Source organism: Osmia bicornis, chromosome 12 (assembly GCF_907164935.1).
Source record: "Osmia bicornis bicornis chromosome 12, iOsmBic2.1, whole genome shotgun sequence".
Lineage (NCBI taxonomy): Eukaryota > Metazoa > Arthropoda > Insecta > Hymenoptera > Megachilidae > Osmia > Osmia bicornis.
In genome coordinates, this window is record NC_060227.1 from 8,728,778 (window position 1) to 8,748,643 (window position 19,866).

The following is a 19,866-nucleotide window of genomic DNA, read 5'->3' on the forward strand; positions in this document are numbered from 1 at the left end:
TCAAGAAAATGGCGGATCGGACCTGCATTAATTTATTCGTAATATAAACATTTTTGCGGTTTGTATGTCCAAATAGAGACCAGAGCGCCATTCTTTGGGTCGGATAGAACAAAACGAGTACCCAAGGAATGATGTACAAGCCTCCAGGTAGAAGAAATTTGTGTTCTACGATTTTCACCCGCGAAAGACGTCAAAAAGGTAAAACAGACCACAAATTTAGTTTCTCGTTTTTTCTGTAGGGCGCAGTTCGTTCGTTTTCTGCGCTTGACTGCGCGCTCATTCTCATTTCGTATATGTGAATATGTGTGCGTCGACCGAACCGTCGACGACGATACAGATACAATGCCCATGCCACGACAGTGACGAGCGGGCAGTCAGATTTTGGTATTAGAAGCGATAGTAGCGAGTGAGTGCGAGTGCGTACGTGCGGTCAACGTTACGGTAAGTCCCGATTATTACTAAAATTGTAAAATTTGGGTCCGATAACGGGCACCTTCCGCGCCCGATTCTTTTAATGCCTCGATATCGTCTCGCCCCCTTCTCCAGCCTCTAAAGATCTCCTGTTCCCTTTTACCCCGAGATTCTCATCCCACATTCTTTCCAACCCTTGCGAACTCCCCTGCGTAGACTGTGACGGCCGGCCACGGTCTTTATTGTAGAAATTTTGAACCCCCGAAAAGGGCCACTTTGGCGCACAACGTAGGGCCAGGAAGGTCCAACGTTCCATAAGCTCTTGCGATCGGACTTTCACGAAACACCGTTACGAATTTAAAATTGTCGAAACTACGCAGAAGGTGCCCGTTACCGTTACTGATACCCTTGTTGCCTTTTTTTTTGCCATTGTCGGTCGAACACGGTGTTGTGATTAACGTACCAATATAAAAACTATCCGTGCCTCTCAACCGGCTCGAAAGCCGTTTTCGATTGAACGTTTGATTTTGAAAATTATTTTGAGCCTGTTGCATGGTCACTGAGATTGATAATTTATGCCATAAAATTTTTTTTTGCTTTGTTTGGCCGATTTAAATATTCGTGCCGCGTTTTTCCGATATTGAGTATTCTTGTCGCTCCCTTTGCCGATTTCGAATACATACATACTCTTGTCGTGCCAGTTGCCAAAAAAAATACAGTCACTCTCAGTGAAAATTGTCCACCCGCAACGGGGCGTATATTAGTCTAAATAAAACAATACATATAAACAAAATACAATGATTGCGCACATTAAATTATTCTACATAAATAACTACATAATATTATCTATAAAATAATTTTGAACAAAAAATTATTTCATACTGTTTAGTGCATTTCGAAGTCGGTTGTATTTTTTGTTAAAAATGATTTTATTTCACACTTTTTAGTGGAACGAGCAGTATTTGTAAGATGCCATAAGGTGGTTTACCGTTCTTATTGGTTAATTGCAATAACGATAGTTTTCAACGCTAACAAATTCCATACATTTTTGCAAGTGGGATCATCGCGGAAATATATATCTCTTATTAAATGCGAAAGGTTTCATCGCGATCGGTACATGCCTTGCAGAGTATTCATATGTACACTCAGTCCCATCGAAGTTGTCGCAGTGAAGTTGGCTACAAATTCACTACGCATTCACGCCGCGTCGCACAGTGGGGTATTTGCCTCCAAAACGCGGTAAAAACTACTTTAAAATTTGCTGAATCTTCAAACTGTCATAACTTTGCTAAATTTCATCCAAATTTGATGAAACAAATTCCATTTTAAAGCTTACACTTTCTATCTTTTAATAAGTCTAACGTTATCGCATTAGAATGTTTTTTTACCAAAGCTATAGCTATAAAAAGGAACCTGCTTTTTTCAAATGATTTGGACATGGTATAGGTACATATTTATGGTATAATATATATAATAGTCGTAGTAAAGTTGATAACATAATAAAAACTTTATTAACAATCAATATGTAACAATCAATATACCACGACAGATGCACGCGAATCGATTATACTTATTTATACCCTTTTTACAATTTGTACATTTTGTATATATTTATATTAACTTATTTTACGTCTTATTATTAGTTTTTCTTTAAATTCTTGCACTATCCTTCATCCGAGAAATCTGTATTTGCATCTGTATTTTCTTCGTCCTCATCTTCAAACGTTTGTGCCGGAAGAAGCAACTCTAATGTTTCTGATAAGAAACTGTTGGATTTTTTGCTTATCTTCTTTCGCATACTAGAAATCAGTGGGTCTGAAGTAAGCAACAACCTATTTATAATTAAAATAAATGAATAATAATCGATGGTTTAACTCAACTTTAAAATCAAGCAAGAAATCGAGGTATTCATCCTACCTGTTCAAAACATCAGTGTTGCATTGTTCTCTAGAAAATTTTCTAGCATGATTTAAACGAAACAAACGAATATGTTTGTTTCGTGCTTCTGCCGCTTCTTCAGATAACTGACCTATTGGTATTAATGCATGTTGCACTATCAATGAACCGTGAATCAATATTTTGTGCAGTGTTGGGGTCATTGGATGTCACGGATACAAATGAACATACAGGTTTGCTGTTTCTGTGGCATAAATTTCAAATTTCTCTACATCAATCTCATAGTCGCTTGATATAGCCTCCAAAATAATTTTAATCCTTTGAATAACGAAAAGAAATGTTTAGAAAATGAATATAAAACAAGAATAAAATTGTTTTCAATTGAAAAAGTAGTAAATAACTCTCGTAAATAACCTTATTAAGTGTAAATCTACACCTGTAATCTCAGCTGACAGTTCATGATTTTTGAAAAATCTGCGACTGCTGTTGCCATCATTACTATTCCCTATCACATAATATTATAAGCCATAAAATTATTGTAATAAAAAGTACATAGTTTAATAGTAACAAATAACATATTTCCGAATCATTACCGTAGCCTTGTTTTGGTATATCGACTATTAAACCTATTTCCGTTTTAAATTTATGTTGAATTTCTATTTTTCTTCAGTTTACTAAATTTTTATCCGTTTCAGTTCTTATCTGCCATTTTTTTATTGGCAGTTTATGTGCCAAATGCAATAATGTTTCGAAGAGCCGTATTCTAGCGTGTAATATCGATAAACCAAATTTTATTGCATCAGGGTCAATTTCTTTCGTAACTGACAAATTGTTGAAAGTGCTTGATGTGGCTCCGCAAATATAACACCTCATCGTTGATAATGTACTGGTGATGGCATTACATCCTTTTGCATCCCCCATGGTCATTTTCATGGTAAATTTTACTTCATGTTCTTCAATTTAAAACAATTAAATTTAATGTTATTATTATTCTATCAATACTGAAAGTTAGTTTAAAATATATTCGAATTGTTTTTTATTACCTCCAATGTTGATAATTTGTAAATTATTAATCTGGTCTTGAACATAATTCACCTCCTCCTGAATAATCTTAGACGTTTCTTTTACGAATTGCAGACGAATTGGTCGGCAGTAGCGAGGTGAGGATGGCGTTGGATTTTGCCATACAACATTTTTGCCTAAGAGATTTTTTTTTTAAATGTTTCTATAAGTTACGAACATTCTGAAGGATAAAAAACGTAGATTTGTAGGATTACTGTTACCTGAAGTCAGTCGCAAGGGAACCATCGAACTCTGGAAAATTTGTGCATCAGAGTCTGTATCATTTTCAAATTTCTGTTTATATTCCTTCTGCTGCGAACCATCACATCCCCACTTTAATATTAATTCAAACGAAGCACCATCACTTTGATGTAATTGTTCAATTATTTCGCCTAAATAGGTTAATAACCTTAGTGCCGTGTGATTTAATAGGTCCTGTAAGTTCACCTCGGCACAAGTAGCTGACACTTTAATTGCTTCTTTCACTGGATAGCAGTCTTTTTTGGCTGCTTGAAGTTTAGAATAGCATGGAAAAAGGTTCGTATCACTTGTACGAATCACCTCATATTGAGTTCGTGATAAATTAGTATCGACATATATAGCTAAAGCCTTGAACAAGGATAATGTTTCTTTTCTTTGGTTTAGCAAATTGTCCATATATGCCCTTCTAAATTTATTCGCCCTAGTTGGAGATGCTGCTATTTCGTGCACCAATTTAGAGGCTTCTAATTGTCCTGATTCGCGTAACTTCGATCCCATGGCAAACCGTAACTCCTCAGTGTCCACAGTTCTCCGCATTTGTTCTGTCCGTTTCCTTTTACCGCGTTCAGATAAATCGGTAAACGATTTCTTTGGTCGTCCATCTTTGTTTTTGGCTCTTGGCAGATCTGCAGTTCCTAAAAGCCAATTTTGGTTCTGATTTAAGAATAAATCGTTACGCCTTTTTGCCAACTGCCATCGGCCCCAAAATTTATATCTTAATTTTTTTAACTTTGTTTTCAAATTTGTTTCTTCCGTAGCTGAATACTCATCAGAATTAATTAATGTCGGTGAGTGAATGCGTGGCCAACTTCATTGCGACAACTTCGAAGGGGCTGAGTGTATAGGGTGATCCTCTCGCTACGCTACCCAAAGGAAGTGCCGCCACAATAGAATGTGGTAGTCTACATCCTATTTCGGTCATCGCTTACATGACCGTCGAGGCCCCTGCGGCGAGGATGGTTGTGTGCGTGGAAATGTGTTAAGAAAATATTCTGTTTTCCGTAGCGTTTAAATGGGACTCTTCTGCTCATTACATGCATTTTCACGCACACAGCCGTCTTCGCTGCAGGGGTCAAGTAAGCGATGACAGAAATGGGATGTCGACTTCTACATTTCATTGTGGCGGCACTTCCTTTGGGTAGCGTAGCGAGAGGATCACCCTGTATATACAGGGTGTTCCGTAACGCATTTTCACCCTCTGAGATAGTGGTAGGTGGGGTGATTCTGAACAACTTTTTCCTTTGCAAAAAAGTGGTCCGAAGCTTCCTTTTTGAATTATTAAACAAAAACACTAACCAATCCGAGCGCGTACAACGCGCGGGCTCAGGGACGGCAGCGTCGGCTACGAAGCGGGGTTTGACGTAGGTCGCGAACGAACGGCTCGGCACCTCGTTAGCATAGCACAATAAAATAATTGCAATGGTTGAACATTTTTAGTTGTTGTTTAAAACAAATACGGAATCTAATCTCTTGTCGCCTGTCATTGTGTAAAAAAGGAATTTTTAAACATTCTAAATAACAAATAAAAATGTTTGAAATGAAATAATGAATAAAAATTTTAAAACAATTTCAATGAAACTTACCCATTCGTTCGTAAATTTACCTGCTATGCAGAAAGCAGATAATTCCTACCTGGGTCAATCCTGGGTTATTGTGTCGGTCTTCATCACTCGACGAAGAAACACGTGTGCAGAACAGCTGATTTCATGGTCGGGCTAGTGAACTTACCTCGTTAATAAAATTGCACTTAGGTATTGCACTTACGTAGCCCCTTTCGGGGGCTATGTGAACCTGGCACCCGACTTTTAAAAAATTAACTTGTTTCTTCATAAAACGGTAGTATATCGTTTGTAGTTGATTGTAGTAAAAATATTTTCGTTTGTAGTTGGATCAATTAATAAATAAACAAAATTGAAAAATTGACCCGCACCCGACATTGAGATATTTCAAATCGGTTTTTTGCATGTGATAGAGAATCGTTTGTAGTTGATTGTAGTGAAAAAAGTTTCGTTTATAGTTGAATAGTTTAAAAGTTATACGTGATTGTTTATACCCATCAGTCAACTTCGTCAATTTTTAATATTTTTCAAATCCGTCTTTTCCAACTTGTTCGGAATGGTTTCTAGGTGTTTGCAGTGACTGTATTGGATACTTAGGCATAAAATAAAATATGGGTATTATGTTTCTGCAGAAGTGTTCGCGCAGTGGCTTTCATGACTCGTTCTTTCAAATCATTATGAATTTCCCACTTACCAGTAATTCGTTTAATGTAGATAATCGCGGAAACAAATTTATATGTATAATTATCGTAAACCAACTTTTCTGGTATTTCCTCAACTGTAAATTGTTTTCTGCAATTGGGATAATTCATTCGAGCTGAAAGCAAAGCGTTTCCAACATGTTAAGCACCATGTGATTGCCTCCCGAATAAATTTTCGTAATATTGGTACTTTTGCATCGTGAACACGTGTTTGTATGACTTGGTTTACAAGCTTCATTTACGGCTTCTTGTAGACCTGCCAGGCCGCATCTATATATAAAGGCTGCGTTAAGATGTAATACCGGCGTAATGATTGACTTTTCTATTAAACAATTAGTGCATCGAACGGTTGTTTCTTTCGAACGGAAATAAATTTTTCCTGCAGATATGAAATATTAATCGAGCAATTCATTATTCCATCTTTTATTTCTTTAGTGGCACTTAAGATACGTCCTCGTTCTTTATATAATTTTGTCGACACACCCATCGTTGACAGGGTCTGAATAAATGTAGATATGTAGATGTTACTTTTTGCAAGATACTCGGAATATGTTTGGAAATCATGATAAGCAACTAAAATGCTTTGAATAGTAGAATCGAACGCACATGTGTTGTGTACGCTAACGATCTGTTTACCGATATTTATTGGTTTTAAAGAATTTCCATTTACAAGCATCGGTACCATTGGGGTAAATTTTGGCCGTTTGTGAATAATCTCGATATCAGGACATGCGGTGAGATATTTACTTCGTTTGTTCGCTCTATCTGATATTTTTGATTTAATTGGATTTGTCTTTTTAACAAGACCTTTCCAATTTTCGGTCTCGTTAAGAAAGGATGTTTCCGAGGGAACAGTGTAAATAATATATCTCCCGATTGGGGTAAAACATTTATTACATCTTTTACCAAGTCCTCCGATTTATCAATGTGCTCCCCATCACTGCCCCCCCTGCTTAAGATAGGGGGTTGAAAATTGATGTACAGTATTTTCTTGTGATATGTTATCGAATGACGCATTCTGAATTTAATTTGGTTCAAGGGCCATTTTGCCTACCTTACCCGGCTATACCCTTTGGAGAGGTCATTTTCAAAGACTGCAAGTTTCCAGAAAATCCGTTTTCCGTCGATTGCGCTGAGCTCGCTGCGCTGAGTGGTGGGGGGAAAAGTGGGCCTGATCAGCTTTTAGGGAAATTCAGAAGACCATTCCTGCGTCAGTAGTCGCAGAAGAAAATAGATGCTCGAAACTTGTGAAGTGTCAGAAAAGAATTTTACCGTAAGTGAAAATTTTATTTTATCCGAAATATGTGTACTTATGGAAACCACTCACCCTCGATATTTTTTTAAAACATACAATTCTTACGTTTGTTTTATACGCTGATTACGAATTTCATAGTGAAAAGTTGGGGACTATTTGGGCATCGTAAGGCGGCCAGCAACGCTTTTGCGAAATAATAACTAATTCTTTCAACAATATTATTATTTGCTAATTCGAATGGCGGCGACGCGTTACAAAATTAAACCTACAGTGAGTCCAACAAGTGTGCGCACACAGTTTACATGTTGACTGTCGAGGGGACATCGCAAATTACACGCACTCCAATAATTAAAAGAAAAAGATAGAAAAATATTATTTTCAATAGTATTGTTATTATACTAATAATGTAAAGTATGAAATCAAAAGCTTGACATTTGAAATTGGAAAATTAATTATTCCTATTCTTAATAATTACAACTTTGTAACAAATGCCCATTTTCACTGCGGCAGTCAACGTGTTAAAACAGAATACCTAATTTACAGTTGGACTAAATAACTTTACGTTTTTCGAGAAGTTGTATGTGCTTATGACGTTTTAAAAAATTACAATTTGTTGAAATCGTGAAAGAAAATAGTGAAGGGTAATATTTCAACTTTTTTATGTGAGCCTATAATGAAAATTTAAAATATGTCTTTTGTTTGTCGCAATTTTCGGAAATTTTAATTATTTCTAACTTCTAAGTGCATTTACCGATCTCGATGAAATTTTCAGCATACACATTCTTCGAATGTACGAAAGACATATTTTAAATTTTCATTATAGGGTCACATCAAAAAATTGAAATATTACCCTTCACTATATTTTTCTTTCACGATTTCAACAAATTGTAATTTTTTAAAACGACAAAAGCACATATTTCAGTAAATTAATTTTTATAGCTTGTCAAAAAACTATAAAATTGGTCCTATAACTATAGATTTTGGTCCAAGTGTAAATGAGGTATTCTCTTTTAAATTCTGTACGCAGACTTTTTGGAGCCACTTTATCTTTAATTTGTTGACACGTCGCCATCACAAGAATTTGCAAATAATAATGTTGTTTAAAGAATTTGTTATTATTTCGCGAAAGCGTTGCCGGCCGACTTACTATGATATTCGTAATTAGCGTATTAAAAAAACGTAACAATACTAATTTTCGAAAAAATAAACGGTCAGTGCTTTTCGAAAGTTTATCCACAAATTCCGATTATTTTTCTTTAATTAATAACACTTTCTTTTTCTTTTTTTTTCATAAACAGATGGGTGACGAACAAGCAAACAATCGTAAGTATAATTTCAACTTTAATTGAAAATGAATATATTGCATGATTCAAAAATATGGATGTAAGGTATATATTTCCCCTTTTTCTTTCAGAACAAACCATGATGAATATGATGGCGCAGTTGCGGCAACAAATTGTTGAGCAGCAACAACAATACCAGCGCCAACAGGAGCTGATGCACCAGGAGGTACATACGTTGCAACAGCAGGTGCAGCAACAACAAACGCTGTTGCAGCAACAACACCTACAACAGCAGCAATAACAGCCACAGCAGCAGCAGCAACAGCCACAGCAGCAGCAACAACAACAACACCCAATGCAGCAGTAGCCAGAAAATGACGAGGACGCTGCACAGCCGTTGCGCCGCCGTAAGTATCACATATCCCATCAAACAAATAACACTGTCGAACAGTTAATTTGTGTTCCGATTCCCAATAGACGATTCTTATAGCGTTTTGTATACTGATCACGAATGTGCAAACCGTTTTTCTCCTGTACGTACAGTTTTTCAGAAATTAAATTAAAAAAAAAAATATTTTTCAGATTGAAACAAATTTTCTGACGTAATTGTAAAAGATATTGAAAATCTATTTACACTGAAAGATTTTGTAGACTTTCGTGAGTACAACGATACATATCTTTAATACATTCTAAACGTTTATGTATCTTTAAACGATCATTAACGCGGAGGGACCCCGATTTGGCACCAATATTTAGTATATTTTTCAATTTATGTGGGAGGTCTAGAAGTGTTTAGACTTAGATAAAGCGGGCCACGTGCAGCTGCGTCGCACAACGCTGAAGGGTTTAGGCGGGAAGGCGGGGCGAAGGCGAGGAGAGGTCGAGGGAAGAAGCGAACGTTGGGACAGGAGAGATGGAAAATCGGCAGTCGAAAAAAACGTTGGCCTGCAGATCGAGCGTTTCTTGGCGTTGCGCGTTGGCTCTTTTGTTTTCTGTTTACCGTTTCATTTAATGTACTTTTGCGTTATTAATAAATCCTACATTTATCTGACAAAATAAAGGTCCAGCCTAAAATCGAATTAGTTACCACGCGATCGAGGAGATTGTTATCCTGGAAAACCACCCGGAGAAAGTTGCAACCTTGATTTTTCTATCAAGCCAGGAAGCGAAATAGGTTCACAGGAGACGAAGTATCGACAGTGGTGCTCCGCGTCAGGACGGGTGCTCGGCGTCTTCCGTATATTGCCGCTTTAAGCAACCGTCCTGACGCGGAGCACCACTGTCGATACTTCGTCTCCTGTGAACCTATTTCGCTTCCTGGCTTGATAGAAAAATCAAGGTTGCAACTTTCTCCGGGTGGTTTTCCAGGATAACAATCTCCTCGATCGCGTGGTAACTAATTCGATTTTAGGCTGGACCTTTATTTTGTCAGATAAATTGAAAAATATACTAAATATTGGTGCCAAATCGGGGTCCCTCCGCGTTAATGATCGTTTAAAGATACATAAACGTTTAGAATGTATTAAAGATATGTATCGTTGTACTCACGAAAGTCTACAAAATCTTTCAGTGTAAATAGATTTTCAATATCTTTTACAATTACGTCAGAAAATTTGTTTCAATCTGAAAAATATATATTTTTTTTAATTTAATTTCTGAAAAACTGTACGTACAGGAGAAAAACGGTTTGCACATTCGTAATCAGCGTACAAAACACTATAACAATCACCTACTGGGAATCGGAACATAAAAAAAGATTTAAATTTGTTAGACAGTGTAATTAATCCCTTTGCGTCAGAAATTAAAAATTAATTCTAAAGTACATGACCGATGTAACTGTTCAAACTTTACATTACAGAAAGAGGAACGGTTGCAGGTACAAGGCGAAAACCGTACCGCGGGAAATTCCCGAGGGGAGGAGGGAGAGGCGGCAGAGGCGGCAGGGGGGGGCCGCCAAATAAATATTTAATTTCCTTCGCCTAATAAACAATTCTTTTAAAAACAATCATTGTTAGTATGTATTATAATTTTATTTAGTTATGTAAGTTACCTTTCCATATATACAGTGGACCGCAAAAGTATTCGTCCAACTTTTAAAACAATACCTCCCTTAAAACTGGACCAAATAACTTAAGGATTCTCGAGAAGCTACACAAATTAATTTACTAAGATATATGCCTTTGTCGTTTTAAAAAATTAAAATTTGCTGAAATCGGGAAAGAAATAATAAAAGACAATTTATTATTTTTTGATTTCAACCTGTAACGAAAATTTAAAATATGACATTTGTAAATTTAAATGTCATGTGTATCCTGAAAAATTCATCGAGATCATTTAATAAGAATATCATTATTACCATATCTGAATTAGATATGTAATATACATTAAATAACAATATCATTATTACTGTATCTGCATTAGATATGTAATATACATTTAACAACAATATCATTATTACTATATCTACATTAGAAATAATGTAATATACTGATTACTTCATACAGATCTATGGACATTTAGTAACAATAACATTCCTACTATATCGGCGTTAGATATGTAATATACGTTTAATAACAATATCATTATTACTATATCAGCATGAGATATGTAATATACATTGTATAACAATATCATTACTACTATATGTGCATTAGGTGTGTAATAAACATTTATTAACAATATCATTAGTGCCATATTGTTGTATTCCGCTCGTGATATTTATTTCAATTACAAATGGAATACAAACGAAGTATTTTTGATACAATATTCGTACTGGTAGTAGATGCTAATTCTTAAGACGGTTCGGAAAAATCTGACCCGGAGGGAAAAGTGCTGGGTAATTTATAGAGTCGGAAAAATAGGAGAAATAGGAAAAATAGTAGAGTGGGAGTTATTGCGAGTCCAGTGGTCAGTAAGGGATGAGGTCGTGAGTGCAAAGGTTGAAGATGACTGGTTCGGCTGAGTCATGAGGAATAGAAGGAAAGACTTAGGATGTTTGTTGTTAAAGATTGACTTATAGTATAGTGAGAAAGCCGGACTATCTAAATACAATAATGAGTAATTCGGTATACAACAATATAAGAATTAGATATGTTAGCGTCAGTACGTATTCAAGGGTTGACACGAGGCAGGGTCATTGCATTTGGGGCTTTGACCTGCTTTTCAAGGATTTCTCAGGATTCTTTAGGCTATCGATACCCCGAACCATACGTCTGTCATCGGACCTAGGCCGGTGGTAGTTGATACTTGAGGTGCGACGAATTCTAAGAGTCGCAGACGTTTTGTTTATGGAACGGCGATAGAGAGTTCGATCGCCGATTCTCGAAGGAACGCGCGTGTGGCCGATGACCCGAAGTCATGGTGCTGCATGGCACGTGTAAAAAGATAAGGATTTTCTAGAAGGATCTGGCCACGGAGTGGGGAAGATCTTGCATCTTCTGGTAGGAGGACCATGAGGAACGGCATGGCACTTACCCCAGAATCGCGAGAGGAGTAACACCATTTTATATTTTTTTTAACAGATATGTAATATATATTAAATAACAATATCATTAACGCATTTAAAAGTTATAAGTAATTGAAATCTCTGAAAATCGCGACTTTTCATGTAAGGACTTAATCACGATCTTAGCTGAAAAGTCGCGATTTTCAGAGATTTCAATTACTTATAACTTTTAAATGCGTTGACCGATCTTAATCAATTTTTCAGGATACACATAACATATTTAAATTTACAAATGACATATTTCAAATTTTCGTTACAGGTTCAGATAAACAAGTTAAAAAGTTGCCTTTTACTATTTCTCTCCCCATTTCGGCACATTTTTATTTTTAAAAACGACAAAGGCACATATCTTAGTAAATTAATTTTGATAGCTTATCGAGAAACCTTCAGTCATTTGCTACACTTTTAAGCGAGGTATTCTGTTTTCAAAGGTGGACGAATACTTTGGCAGTGCACTGTACATAAATAATCCACATTTTATTTCAACCCTGCATCTTATCAAACTTAAACAAAAAATAAAAATATTAAAAACAATATTGTTCACATTGTTCTCTTTTATCAATTAACCAATAATAACAATAAACCACCTTACGATATCCGACCAATTCCGTTCATTCCTCTAAAAAGTGTGAAATAAAATAATTTCTATCAACAAACTACAACCAACTTCGAGATGCACTAAAAAGTATAAAATAACTTCTATTTCGTTTCCACAATTACGTGACAATTACTAATAAAACCTCGTTCTACATTAACAAAATGCACTAAAAAGTACAAAATAAAATAAAATATAAAATAATTATTAATTACCAAGTTCGCCATACCGCGATCAAATCGTTATTGGCAGCATCATTTATTCGACTATGTTTAATTTTGCACCGCCTCCGAAAAGATTGAAATGTATTTAGTATACTATTTAACGATTAAATAGCCTTTATTATTAACAGTTATGGAATGTTGGTATAAATGTAATAGAAATTATTACAATAAGAAAATAGAAAGTATTTCATATTATTCAGTGCATTTAGAACTAGGTTGTATTTTCATTACAAATTATTTTATGTCAGTTTATATATTATTCCAGTACCCACACCTATGGGGTACCCACGAAACTTTTTTCACTACAAACAACTACAAACGATTCCCTATCACATGGAAAAAACGGATTTGAAAAATATTAAAAATTAACGGGGTTGGCTGATGGGTATAAACAATCACCTATAACTTTTAAACTATTCAACTACAAACGAAACTTTTTTCACTACAAACAACTACAAACGATTCTCTATCACATGCAAAAAACCGATTTGAAATATCTCAATGTCGGGTGCTGGTCAATTTTTCAATTTTGTTTATTTATTAATTGATCCAACTACAAACGAAAATATTTTTACTACAATCAACTACAAACGATATACTACCATTTTATGAAAAAAAAAGTTAATTTTTTTAAAGTCGGGTGCCAGGTTCACATAGCTCCTTTCGGGGTCGATTTTTTCACTAAAACGACCGCACAAAATCACTGTCACTTTTCACGCACTTTAACCTTATGATTTGAATTATTATTGTACGTAAATAACAACATTCAATTGAATTGTCTTTACGTACACTGAGTTGCAATGAACTTGTCGCAGTGAAGTTGGCTCCAGATTACTGACACATTCACGCCGCGTCGGTGAGACGATGGGCGAGATCGACTCACCGACGCGGCGTGAATGTGTCAGTAAATCTGGAGCCAACTTCACTGCGACAAGTTCATTGCAACTCAGTGTACAGCTGAACTTTTCTATTGAAGAACGTCGTCGTAGAAAAAAGTTTCTTCAACTGTCTCAGGCTCAAAACCGAATGTCTTTTTTCTTCTCGGGCCTCTTTGTCTTCGTTTTCCCTTTCCCCCGGGCCGCGACTTCGCGCAACATGGAAGCTATTAGCTGTGACGTCATAAACGTCTTGAGTGCGTGCAAACGGTCGCTGTTACGACTACTTTTTTTTAAAAGTTAGCTGCATAATTAATAAGTAAACTTATGTTTACTGTACGTTTAATAAATTGCTGGTCCCGAAAGGGGCCGATTGTTTTAAAATGTGAAGGGTTCAATGTATCACCCTTTACGTTCTATGCAAATTGCAGCACGAGATGCAACTGACCGCTGCACCTTCCGCAATGTCTCCACGGTGATGTTTGCGACGGCACCATGAATTAGTGCCATTGCCTGGTCCGCCGTTTCAAACTTTGGAAATGTTTATTGTTCCAACCATTGCATCGACGTTGTCGATTTTTCCCAGCCAGGTAAACCCTCGGATGTCGAAGTTACTGTAACACGTTTGCCGATTGCTAATTGACCCTTCGGAAAAACCCACTTTGGGGATGAAGCGAAAAAGTCAAATTCAGGTAAACCGATGTCATAAACTTCGTATAGAAACCGTCAAACTGTTGGAACAGAAAACATTTTCAAAGTGAAAAGCAAAGTGCAAATATCATGCAGCGCTCAACCGAGGAATATTACAATATGTTTTGCACTTACGTGGAATGCAACTACAATTCCAATGTCGCTGCTGAGCGATATCGCGAAAAGTACGGCGCCGTAAATGCACCAAGTGCTCCGACTTTTCGGAACCTTGCATCGCGGCTTCGTACTACTGGATCGCTGCTACCGTTCACAGCTGATACCGGCCGCACCACCCGTTCTTCCGTATCTCAGCAAGAAGATGTTCTTGCTGAGTTTGAGCAAGATCCGACTACCAGCATACGCGAGGTCAACCGACGCACCAAGTGATAATTTTAAGTAATTATAATAATTTTAATATGAAAATATAATTCTTGTTTTAATATACATAATTTTTGGTTGATTTTAGTGTTAGCCAAACAACCGTGCACCGGATCCTGCATGAGAATTCTCTTCACCCCTACAAATGCGTGCGAGTGCAGCATCTCTACCCGCAATTCTATCCGTGTTCCCGGTGGTTGTTGGGAAAAATCGAACGGAATCCATCGTTTTGCACGTATGTTTTGTGGATGGATGAAGCCCTCTTTACACGGGAGGGGTGTTTCAATGCCCACAATTCACACGTGTGGAGCGACGAGAATCCGCACGCGATTCGCCCACATGCAGCGCAGCACCGCTGGTCACTAAATGTATGGGCCGGAATTTGCGGCTATTTTATCGTTGGGCCGTACATTCTACCCAGTAGATTGGACGGCCCGACGTACAGAGTGTTCTTAGAACATGTCCTTCCGGATCTCATGGAGGGAATTCCTCCCGAAATTCGGAGGGACATGTTCTATCAACATGATGGTGCACCTGCACATTTCGCCGCAAATGTTCGTGACTATTTACATCAAGCCTTCCAGGACAGGTGGATTGGCCGCGGTGGGCCTGTAGCGTGGCCCCCACGATCACCGGATATGAATCCGTTGGATTTTTATTTTTGGGGGTATCTGAAGGTACGTTTACAGTTATGTATGCATTTAATTATGTTTTTGTATTTTTAATAATAATTATTTTTATTTAATAATTATTTCAGAACGAGGTATACCGTCAATCTATTGAAACGGCGGACCGGGCAATGGCACTAATTCATGGTGCCGTCGCAAACATCACCGTGGAGACATTGCGGAAGGTGCAGCGGTCAGTTGCATCTCGCGCTGCAATTTGCATAGAACATTAAGGGGGATACATTGAACCCTTCACATTTTAAAACAATCGGCCCCTTTCGGGGCCAGCATTAAACGTAGAGTAAACATAAGTTTATTTATTCATTATGCAGCTAACTTTAAAAAAAAAGTAGTCGTAACAGCGACCGTTTGCTACGCACTCAAGACGTTTGTGACGTCACAGCTAAAGCCGGGTATCCACCAGTATCAAACGCCCGTATCGTATCACCGTTCCGAACCCTTTTGAATAGGCAGACGTTGCCTCGTTGCATGCAACGGCATGCTGCGGCGCGGACAACATTTCTTCGTTTCTTGATATAAACGGTTAGGCAATAGGACTGGGCCACTACAGGCGAGGAGTTTCGTTTTGCTGCGTGGCGTTCCAAAGGAACGGAGGCAACGGATCCATCCGAAAAATTTGTCGATTCTTTGCTGTTACATCGAAGGAAAGGTTCATGCGTTGGCACTTGACATAGCGTTTCGTGCCGTCACTTGGGTTTCAATTTATTTGAAATCTTGCGGTATTATTGGATTCATTTCAAAAGCGATGAAATTATTTATGAATTTAATCTAATTTAATTTAGACAAATTTTATCGTCTAAATATATTTAAACAGATCAATTATCTTCGGTGCTACGCTGTACATAAAAGAGCAATGTTAATAATCACCTGTGTGATTATTGAAAAAGGACAATGTTAATTTTCCAGAGATTTTTCCGTTGCCGAGTATCGAAAGTTCTATTGGTCTGTGGTACGGAGGCGAAAGAACGGGCCGATCCGAAAATTGTCGGTTTCTTGTCGTTCAAAGGATTGGTTCGGAAACCACTTGAAACGTAAAAACAACATACCCAGGCGAAGGCCCGAAATGCTATGTCAAGTGGAAACATGACACTTGAGGCACGAGATAATATGATTTGGAATTGGATACATCAGTGAGATAATACTAATGCAACGACTGAACTTTGTTATTTTTCATTTTTTTCTTAAAAAACTGTTACCAAGATATTTGTGATGTTTTTCTGATTAAAATGATACCAAACACGATATGGTTTGGATAATTACACTAAAGAAACAGCATGCAGCAAATCGAAACTTCTCGCCTATAGGAGTTTATTTCAAGACACGAAGAACTATTGTCCGAGCCGTAGCACGCCGTGGTATGCAACGAGGCAACGTCTGCCTATTCAAAAGGGTTCGGAACGGTGATACGATACGGGCGTTTGATACTGGTGGATACCCGGCTTAATAGCTTCCATGTTGCGCGAAGTCGCGGCCCGGGGGAAAGGGAAAGCGAAGACAAACATTCGGTCTTGAGCCTGAGACAGTTGAATCAACTTTTTTCTACGACGACGTTCTTCAATAGAAAAGTTCAGCTGTACGTAAAGACAATTCAATTGAATGTTGTTATTTACATACAATAATAATTCAAGTCATATGGTTAAAGTGCGTGAAAAGTGACAGTGATTTTGTGCGGTCGTTTTAGTGAAAAAATCGACCCCGAAAGGGGCTACGTAAGTGCAATACCTAGGTGCAATTAACGAGACAAGTTCACTAGCCCGACCATGAAATCAGCTGTTCTGCACACGTGTTTCTTCGTCGAGTGATGAAGACCGACACAATAACCCAGGATTGACCCAGGTAGGAATTATCTGCTTTCTACATGGCAGGTAAATTTACGAACGAATGGGTAAGTTTCATTGAAATTGTTTTAAAATTTTTATTCATTATTTCATTTCAAACATTTTTATTTGTTATTTAGAATGTTTCAAATTTCCTTTTTTACACAGTGAAAGGCGACAAGAGATTAGATTCCGTATTTATTTTAAACAACAACTAAAAATGTTCAACCACTGCAATTATTTTATTGTGCTATGCTAACGAGGTGCTGAGCCGTTCGTTCACGACCTACATCAAGCCCCGCTTCGTAGCCGACGCTGCCGTCCCTGAGCCCGCGCGTTATACGCGCTCGGATTGGTCAGTGTTTTTGCTTAATAATTCAAAAAGGAAGCTTCGGACCACTTTTTTGCAATGGAAAAAGTTGTTCAGAATCACCCCACCTACCACCATCTCAGAGGGTGAAAATGCGTTACGGAACACCCTGTATAGGTACTTACCAATGTGTCAGAAGTCGAAGCGTTGCCTACGTCTAAAAATGTCAGTGCGTTAAAGCACCATCAATTCGATTTATACACTTCCTCCGCTCCACTACCACTCTTTTTAATTTTTAATTTCTTTACTTCGCTATGCCATTGGCTTCTTAAATTATGTAGTTTCCGGTTTATTTCTTCGACAGTTGCGGATAATTTCCCGGCAATAGTAGCCCATATTTCACTTTTTAATACTCGGTTTTTGTAATTATTGTTTCTGCAATCCCATAAGCATGGGTTGCACTTGTACAGTTCAATTAGTTTGATAACATCCGCATGGGACCAATCACGAGATTTTGATGTGCTCATTTTCTGACTTAATTTTCACGCGTGAGCAAAATGAGCAAACTGTTTTAATGTGTTAAAATCTAAATGTGGTCTGTAAATTTGCTTATAAGGTAAACTTGTTTCGGTGGTGGCGATTTTTCTAACAGCGATTCTGATTGGATTTTCTTGGAAAAGGGGGTCTGATTTTCAATCAGCTTGAGGACTCCGCGTGGAGTAACGCAGGTAGCCGACGCTGACGGTAATAAAATAATTAGGACTTCCCCAAATTTGCTGCATGACGAGTAATTTCCTAAGTCGTTTTCGAATAATAGGTAATAAAATGCGTGTTCGTTCTAACACCCGTAAAACAGAATATATTTTTACAAGGAGACCATGTTGCCCGAGTTTTGGCATTGTCGATTAGCGGCATTTATTTCCTAGATGTACTAGTCGGCTAACTTCGACCGGGGACACGTTCGACTAATAAAATACATTGTTAAGGGGGTAGACACGGGTAATAGTAGCGCGTTGACTTTACCGGCAAAAATGGGCATAAACATGGGTTTACGCGCTTCCGTTATTCGTCCTTGTATGAGAACATTTAGGGCTGGATGAGGGCTTATTCGAAAGAGGAAGGTCCAATGCACACCGCTCAACTCATGTTTCAGTGGGATTATGTTGATGTTTAGTAATATAAGTGTCTAAAGTAGAGGTAAAAAATCGACAAAATGCATTCGCGGAATCGAAGCATTAAACCATATGTTAACGAGGCCACTAAAAGAGTGCTGTGATTGAAATCATGAGTTGAGCGGTCTAGCCACAACCCTTACTTGTAAATTAAGATCTATTTTGTCTTCATTTGTTGCAAAATAAGGACGAATAACGGATGCCTGACAGGAAAAGCTATGCTGGCTTTAAAGATCGTGATTCGAACTTTGGTGTTTTGTTTTATTATATTTTACGATCCGAAAGAAGACGGACCCAGTAGGATACTTCCAGGACTAACAGTCTCGTGGGCCGTCTTCATGCGCGTATAGACGGAAAATTATTTTGTTAATTACCTCGAATTTCACGATTAAAACGGGTCGATCTAGTTGGATACTTCCACGACTAGCAGTCTCTCAGATTGCCGTTTTGCCCTCACTCGACACCAGATTCGTTGTGTTAACGAAGATATAAAATGTGCAACTCACCAATTCGATGTAATATAAAAATATAATATTTGCGATAACTTCCGTATTTGGATGCTGTGGTGATGGTCTAGAAATCTGGAAAATCGAAGAGAGGATGAGAACTATTTGCACACGCTCTACGCGTTCGCGTTTGAGCCTTGTTACGGTGTTACGAATTACGGAATACGGTTGACAAAATACGAAATACAACGCGACGCGGAAAAGAATATTAATTATTATCGGACGATTTAAAATGAAAGAGAAAAGGATAGAAATTGAAAAGTGTGAAAAGATTTTACGTATCCGTATGAGTCTTTGACACGATAATCGCGAATTGAAACACTCCCGACACTCTGCTTCGTTACACGGAGGAACTTTGCCGAGCAATCCGATTTCACGATACCGTAGACAACTCTGTCTCTACGCGGACACGGGCTCCCCGTCACGTACCTTGCGATTTTTCGACGAAGAGTGATTTGCCTCAGTCAAGCGATCGTATCTCAGGGTTCGACCCGCGATCATGGGCCCAAAGTGGGGACATCATTTGGCAAATCGGGGTACGTGTCGAAGGGGAAGGCCCGCGCGTATTGGTTTTGTCTAGGCGCGTTTCCGAGTTCTCATCCCTCCTCGACCTTCTTCTGACTCTGTCTAAAGGTTGACCATCTTTCTCTTTTACCCCGTAATTCTCTTTTAAACAG

At 37.8% G+C, this 19,866-nt stretch overlaps 2 protein-coding genes across 3 annotated transcripts in view; one reads left to right on the top strand and one right to left on the bottom strand.

The window, feature by feature from the left end:
• Positions 1-232: 232 nt before the first annotated feature.
• Positions 233-19,866, top strand: part of LOC114881286 (protein URE2-like) — a 31,801-nt gene continuing 12,167 nt past the window's right edge. Inside the window, exons 1-5 of one of the 2 annotated variants that reach the window (XM_046288127.1) lie at positions 233-441; positions 6,930-7,163; positions 8,444-8,468; positions 8,560-8,835; positions 10,287-10,397. In XM_046288127.1, the coding sequence (XP_046144083.1) occupies positions 7,125-7,163; positions 8,444-8,468; positions 8,560-8,729 (234 nt within the window). In that variant the 5' untranslated portion in view covers positions 233-441; positions 6,930-7,124 and the 3' untranslated portion in view covers positions 8,730-8,835; positions 10,287-10,397. Of the gene's footprint in view, positions 442-6,929; positions 7,164-8,443; positions 8,469-8,559; positions 8,836-10,286; positions 10,398-19,866 lie in introns of those variants that run through there. The other variant, XR_006829950.1, reaches the window with a different exon arrangement.
• LOC114881752 overlaps positions 2,405-19,866 on the bottom strand; it is a 32,844-nt gene continuing 15,382 nt past the window's right edge. The window contains exons 2-6 of the mRNA XM_046288167.1: positions 8,625-8,959; positions 3,591-4,388; positions 3,351-3,506; positions 2,722-3,260; positions 2,405-2,625 (exon numbers count right to left, since the gene is read on the bottom strand). Coding sequence (XP_046144123.1) covers positions 2,974-3,260; positions 3,351-3,506; positions 3,591-4,388; positions 8,625-8,959 — 1,576 coding nt within the window. The 3' untranslated portion in view covers positions 2,405-2,625; positions 2,722-2,973. The remainder of the gene's footprint in view (positions 2,626-2,721; positions 3,261-3,350; positions 3,507-3,590; positions 4,389-8,624; positions 8,960-19,866) is intronic.